The following is a 7,154-nucleotide window of genomic DNA, read 5'->3' on the forward strand; positions in this document are numbered from 1 at the left end:
TAATACTACAAGAGTGCACACGCTGAAAAGTCTCGACTGTTTTACTGGTAGTGTAATGGACGATGGAAAATAAAAGGACAAAAGTCATACTAGCACAGGTAATTACTGGTGAATTGAAATTTTGAGTGGCCATAACTACAAGAGTGCACGCGCTAAAAAGTCTCCCCTGTTTTACTTATCATAGAATTATTGTTGAAAGTCTTTAAATATGAAGGTTTTACCACAAATATCATATAAAATTAATATTATCAATGTTGTATGATAATGAGGTTATGGTCAGATTAACCAGGCAAGACAGACATGTACACCTTACAATCATGCAATACATCAAATATAGTTGACATGTTGCTTATAGTATCTCATAGACAAGTATTTTAAAAACACACCAAAGCACAAAGACTTAATATTGACCAATGAACCATGAAATGAGGTCAAGGTCAGATGAAACCTGCTAGACTGACATGAAACATTAACGTTCCAAACAACACATATAGTTATTCTACTGATAATAGTATTTTAGAAACGGATGTTGCAGGGAACTCATATACCACATATTGTTATCCCATTACTCATAATAAGTAAAAACTTCAAATTACAAAAAAAGTATAGAAAAAAATCAAGCAGTCACTGAACCATGAAAATGAGATCAAGGACATTTGACAAATGACAGACGGATACTTCGTAATATGAAGTATCTGCATACAAGATATTTGTATCCAGGTCTTCTATCTCCTGAAATATTAAGCTCTATACAAATAGCTTACGCCGCTGCCGCCGCCACAGAATAGTGATGACTGTCTCGTATACTGCGTAGCAGGCGAGACAATAAAACCTACCTGGTCAATTACTGTGTAAATGGACAGATAAAGCCAAATCACAGATTGATTGATTGTTGGTTGCTTAACGTCCAGTCGCAAATATTTCATGCATATGCAGGACGACAACAAGTTCACAATAAATACAGTAGGTAGGTATTGTCACAATAGAGACCATCTGGGATGATGGTCGGGGAAATTTGGACTGCCACTGGAAAATGAGGGTTTATTCGATTGGGACAGAAATTTTGCCTTGCAACAGGCCACCTACGGACCCCTCAAAGAATTGTTGCAAGGGTTCTTAACATGCAAAGAGCGTGGTATTCTCTTTACACGGGACATCGGATTTAACGTCCCCATTCTGACCGGACGTGACTGCAAACTTGATACACCCCGCACAGCCAAACGAAAGCCCCACTTCAGCAAGCGTTTTACTGCCGGTCGGGAGAAGACCAAGTGACCATATTTCTATTCCCCAGTCACCCTTGGGGGCCACATCACAGAAATTCACGTATACTGCACCAGGAATAGATTACCTTAGTAGAATTAGGAACAACCTTTCGGAAATTTAAGTCCTCTATACTCTTTAACTTCGAACTATATTGAGTTCAGCGTCACGGATGAGTCTTTTGTATACGAAATGCGTGTCTGACGTACAAAATAAAAATACGGATACATGTATTTTTATGAGTTTTTTTTTTTAATTTTCCGCCCAACCTTGTCAACAAGACGTGTCCAAATTTTTTTTCATGATGTGTAACATTCATTATGCGCACCACCATTTCATCTCAATTAAGGAATAAAGTTCAATTGGCGAACTCCAACATGAAATATAGAAAAAAAAAAACAAACAAGCCAAAAACAATTACTTATATCTCTAACACATAGATATGTCTCACATTTTTGTTATATTGATAGTAAAATACAAATGTTGAAATTAAAGTGACAATACTTCAACATAGAGTTATGCAAAAAAATATAAACGTCAAAAACTATGACATAAGGTACAGAGCCAAGCTATCTCCGTTAAAATGGAATGAGACAATGCAAATACAACTGCATACCTAATTCAACTGACCTATTCATAAACTAATAGATGTAAACTAAGCAAAAATTTCTATAGAACATGACTGAGGATGGATAAAATATTCTCGAAAAATGAGATGTGCAATGCTTTTACAACTGCATGCCTAATACCATTAACCTACCAATAGGGGTTCCCCATAAACTGACCTTATAACAAAATAATGCATTGTTAAAGACGCCGCCGCCGAAAACAATTCAATTCAATTCAATATTTTTAAACAGCATACCTATGTCTCGCTCAGTTGAGACAAAATTTCGCTCAGCAGAAGGATAAAGGATTTGTATAGAAGGTTCATAATATATCGCCACTATCAGTTTCCTATTAATTTTCATTTTTGAATAATAATTTAAATAACACTACAACTAATTGAAAAATAATTTTATTGCACCTTTATATATATATATATATATATATATATATATATTTATTTACAATTATCATTAAAATTTAGCACTATCGTCTCTAAGTTTGTTGATATATACAGCAAAGATTAATAAATACTGTCCGAATATGATATATACAGACATTTGTTGAAATATGAATGATCTTATATTCAATCAACATCAACACCAAAAATTCAAATGTTCTATATGACCGCGTCATATTATATATTTCTGCCACTTTGTCCACCTTGATTTCCTCAGAAATTCTTTAAAAAACCATTCGACTTCAATCGCTATTCCAAAAAACGTTCCTACAGTCCATTCTGTGTATTACAGGCATGCGTTTCTACTTGTATAATTGTTCATTAAATTGCTCCGAGTTCCCCAAAACAATCATTTGTGTCCAACCTGCAGACGACAATACAAAATTGTCCAGTACCGTAATAAAAATTGGTTTCATTGCACATGAAGATGTTCTTCTTTCAAAGAACTTTAAAATTTTAAGTCACACATTGTAAAACGTGGGATACGTTTTTTCTACCATTCAGAAAACCCTTTCTGTATCTGACACGAAGAATAAAATGCTGGGTTCGTGCTAGGGTTGAATGCTGACGACGTACAATATGTAGATGGTACATTAAATGATCGTCCCACGGACGCTGACGGTGCGACGGGAAATAATGAATCACTCACAAACGACTGCATGGCTGCCGGGAAAGGTTTTCTTGACATTCCGAATGTAGATGCAGGAGACGGGAAAATCTGGTATGGGTTGTGCGGGTTTGAATGCATTGGAGATCCTTTCATTGAGTACGGTTGGAATCCAATTTGTGAAGATGTCATAGGTACATATCCCAAATTGTACCGGATGTCGTTTTCGTTGGGAGATCCGTTGACAGATTTAACTGTACTTTTTCTTGCTCTTCGTCTTGCTTGTCGGCGCCTAAAATCTCCTTTCGAAAAATCATCGATACATGCTGGATGAATGGACCAATAATTGCCTTTGCCGTTATCAGACCTTCCATTCTTTATAAAGCACTCGTTGAGGGAAAGATTATGTCGTATGCTGTTCCTCCATGCTTTTTCCTTGTTATTGTAGAACGGGAAGTTTTCCATGATGTATTGGTAGATATCATTCAGTAAGATTTTCTTGTCCAGTTTACTGAGTATTGCCATGGATATCATAGCGATGTAGGAGTGTGGTGGCTTCTCATTTGGGTCACTGGAACATAAGCCATTCTTGATCGATCTATCTAATGATAGCAAAACCTGTAAAACAAATAATAAATATTTAATTTATAGAAAATGAAACAAAACATACGCATCATAAAATAACGAAATAACTATTATTATTAGTAGAAGTACATGTATTAGTATTATTATTATTATTTTTATTATTATTGTTTTTATTATTATTATTACTATTATTATTATTATTACTATTATTATTATTATTATTATTATTATTATTATTATTATTATTATTATTATTATTATTATACCAAAGAAAATAAACTTATGTATTGAAATTATAATTTTCAATTGTGTTTTTGTTTATATGTCATATTCGTGTTTGTTGCTAATATAATTTACAGTACTATAACTGTTTGTTGGAATCGTGGAAATGTAATCACGAGTCTTTATTATTTACTGCGGAAATGTTATGTTGTGTTGTTTGCTTGTACTTGTGATACTTGTGAATGTTATAAATGAAACAACATCATAATAACACGGAAATTGATCAACAACAAAATAGAAAAAATAAAATAAATCAGCAACAAATAAGTTGTTTTTAAAATTATTAAAAAAGAAAAGAAAAAATCAGATGCTGTCTGTGTGTATTATGGTGTATTGTTATACGCGATTGGTTAGCAGGCTAAACTTAGATGCTGTTTGTGTGTATTACGGTGTATTGTTATACGCGATTGGTTAGCAGGCTAAACTTAGATGCTGTCTGTGTGTATTATGGTGTATTGTTATAAGCGATTAGTTCGATGGCTAAACTTAGATGTTGCGAGTGGGGGAATCGATCAAAATGTAAGAAGGATAGCATTATATTTTGATGAAAAGAAGCGATTCCCGGTTTTTTTTATAAATAAAGTGCAGAACGCATGGCGGTCAGAATTGTTTACTTATTGTTTTATCTCATCCTAACTGTCTTTATAGAAAGAGTTATAGGAACCAGTTTCAAAGACCTAAAGTATTGCATCAATTGCGATTAATTTGAAGTTTAAACGGTTCTATAATTACTCCAATTAAGACAACACACAACATTATTTTCAAAAAAAAACTTTGTTCCCAGAAATGCATCATCCCTCGTTTGTCCCTACTTTTGTATTTTTTGTTATATTTTCAATTAGATGTTTTTTGATAAATGCACTTGTTATTGTTGCTTTCATTTAGCTAACGCAAATAATTTGAAGAGAAAATTTGCATGATTAAATATATTGAACTAGGAATTGTTTGCAAAATCCCTAGCGTATTATTAGAAATAGTCAGTGTGCCTCCTCCAAAATTATCCCCCAGATTAAAAATTTGCATTAATGAGACAACATACCTGTGCAATAGATTCTGCACTGTCGCTGCAGCTACTTTCACTTTCACTTGTACAAGGAGAAGGTGTCTCGACTCTATCGCCCTCGCTCGATAAAGAATCTCTTTGGACTGTCTCGCTGTCCACTCTGGTCAAATAATCGATGCTGAACTGTGAATTAATCATGATTTCTAATATCCAAAAGGTACAATCTTATTGAAGAAGAAATAAAGAATAACTTGTTATGTTAGCGAATCTGTTTATATACCCGACAACTTGTTGACAGTCCAGTTCACTTGCTGAGTTGTTCACAGTTCGTACGTAGTCACGTGGTTTGGTGTTCAATGCCATTTCTAATGAGATAACGGTTCATATTGTTAAATGACATTTCATTATTCAAAAATATTTTGACAGGTGCAAAAATGATTATTGTTATGTTGAAATAAAGTTTGAACTATAAAATTAAGGAAAACTGACAATTTTATTTATTTCCTTTAATTTACAGGTCGAGGAAAAACTATTTTTGATTAAATAACATTTAAGCAAGGTTTGAAAATATTAATGTTGTTATCTAGAAAAGATTTATCATAGTCAACACGATAAAACTAAATAGTAATAATTTTATTTTTTTGTATTCTATAAACATGTATTTAGATTATTTACATATTGATATATTTATACCAATATAAAAAAAAGAAGATGTGGTATGATTGCCAATGAGACAACTCTCCACAAGAGACCAAAATGACACAGAAATTAACAACTATAGGTCACCGTACGGCCTTCAACAATGAGCAAAGCCCATGTCCATTTATCAATGTCATGTCCTTATACAGGGAAATAATGTGAAATAAGATTTGTTTTGTATTTAATTTTGATACGAATTTATAAAAGAAAACTCAATGAGCGTTATTACAACCGGTACGAAAAAATGAAAAATTGCTCACTTTTTAACGTGAAGTCTTGGCCCCAGATGCCAATGGTCTTGAAAGCAAGTTACGGGTAAAACGGTTAAACGATAACAATTATATAACGTCTTAAGGTGGCTCGTGGGTAAAAAAATTTCAACAAAAATTGAACCTTTATTTTTTCATTACAAATTTTATTTATCACACTATTAGTTATTACTTTATGATATGGTTAAAAATCAACCCAAAAAATCGATTAGGTTTGGCCCCAGATGACTTTTAAAATGTTTATATCATTGAAAAAGCTCCAAATTATCTCCCTTTGGTGCAAAAATGCCATATTTTTTGGCATTAAATTTGAAATATCTTTTTTAACTCATCGGTGACCTATATTTTTTATTATTGATTTCATACAAGCTGTACATAAACTAAATAATTGTAAAATTTAAGCGATTTCTATAATTACGTTATTTTTTTATTTCGATATTACCTCTATTTCTCCTATTGGTTCAACAGAAAAAAAGGACATTAACAAAAATGGATGCTTCTTCTGGAGGCAGATTGTGAGCTTAAATGAACGGTGACCCTATTTTTTATTTCATTTCTCTTTTAAGTATATGATAAAGTTCATTTATAAAAAAATAAAGCAAAATCCTATATTAGAAAAAAATTTGATTTATACCCAGGAGCCCCCTTAAGTAAAACAAAAATGAAGTATAACTAAAATAGATGACTAATTATACAAATCGGACAAACTTATAAGTCGAAAATAAACGGACAGCGCCATGGTTAAAAAAAAATACCAGTTGACTAACAGGAGAAAAAAAACAGAACACATAACATAAAAAAAACTATAGACTTGAACCATATAGACCCACCAAAAAGTAGGCGCGAAATAATTACGCTAAACCTTAGAAAATAAAATCTACATTCATCTAGATAGCTGTAGTTGTATAGCAAAATTTACCTGTTATATGACAAATTTATTTTCAGAAGATATTTATAAAACAAAGAGATGTGATATAATTGCCAATGAGACAACAAGCATACAGAGACCAAATGACGTAGATGGTAGAAGCTATAGATCACCACACAGCATAGGTTATGTAATTCATTGCATGGGGTGCTGTTGAGATTTGGTATATCTGATAATTAAATTTTCAAAGGTTAATTTGGAACAATCAACACCATTATAAATGAGGAGAAACGTTATGTCCCGAGATAAGATGTCATAACGTACATGTGTGACTGGTATATAAAAGCAAAGAAAAAATCATGTTGAAACTAGCCATTCCCATCCTTAATATTGACTGGCTCTCCAAGAGCATCTCTACTCTGTGCTTTTTTTTTTTTAAATCGTTTGTTTTGAAAAAGCACTAATTAAATTACAGAGAACCAAGATGCATACAAACTATTTATAGAACTTAA

At 32.6% G+C, this 7,154-nt stretch overlaps 1 protein-coding gene across 1 annotated transcript; it reads right to left on the minus strand.

Annotated features, from left to right (window-relative positions):
* Window positions 1-2,305: 2,305 nt before the first annotated feature.
* On the minus strand, window positions 2,306-5,113 carry LOC143071647 (uncharacterized). Its single transcript, XM_076246109.1, has 2 exons — window positions 4,843-5,113; window positions 2,306-3,554 (listed from the first exon to the last, which is right to left on the minus strand). Exons 1-2 carry the CDS (start codon window positions 5,002-5,004, stop codon window positions 2,823-2,825), a joined length of 894 nt encoding a protein of 297 aa, XP_076102224.1. The 5' UTR covers window positions 5,005-5,113; the 3' UTR covers window positions 2,306-2,822.
* Window positions 5,114-7,154: the final 2,041 nt, after the last annotated feature.

Source organism: Mytilus galloprovincialis, chromosome 4 (assembly GCF_965363235.1).
Source record: "Mytilus galloprovincialis chromosome 4, xbMytGall1.hap1.1, whole genome shotgun sequence".
Taxonomy (NCBI): Eukaryota; Metazoa; Mollusca; class Bivalvia; order Mytilida; family Mytilidae; genus Mytilus; species Mytilus galloprovincialis.

Bases quoted from the DNA above. Each gene is read 5' to 3' on its own strand.
- LOC143071647 (XM_076246109.1), bottom strand. From the start codon at position 5,004: ATGATTAATTCACAGTTCAGCATCGATTATTTGACCAGAGTGGACAGC. The intron at 3,555-4,842 runs GTATGTTGTCTC...TTTGTTTTACAG, and splicing joins GTGCAGAATCTATTGCACAG to GTTTTGCTATCATTAGATAG.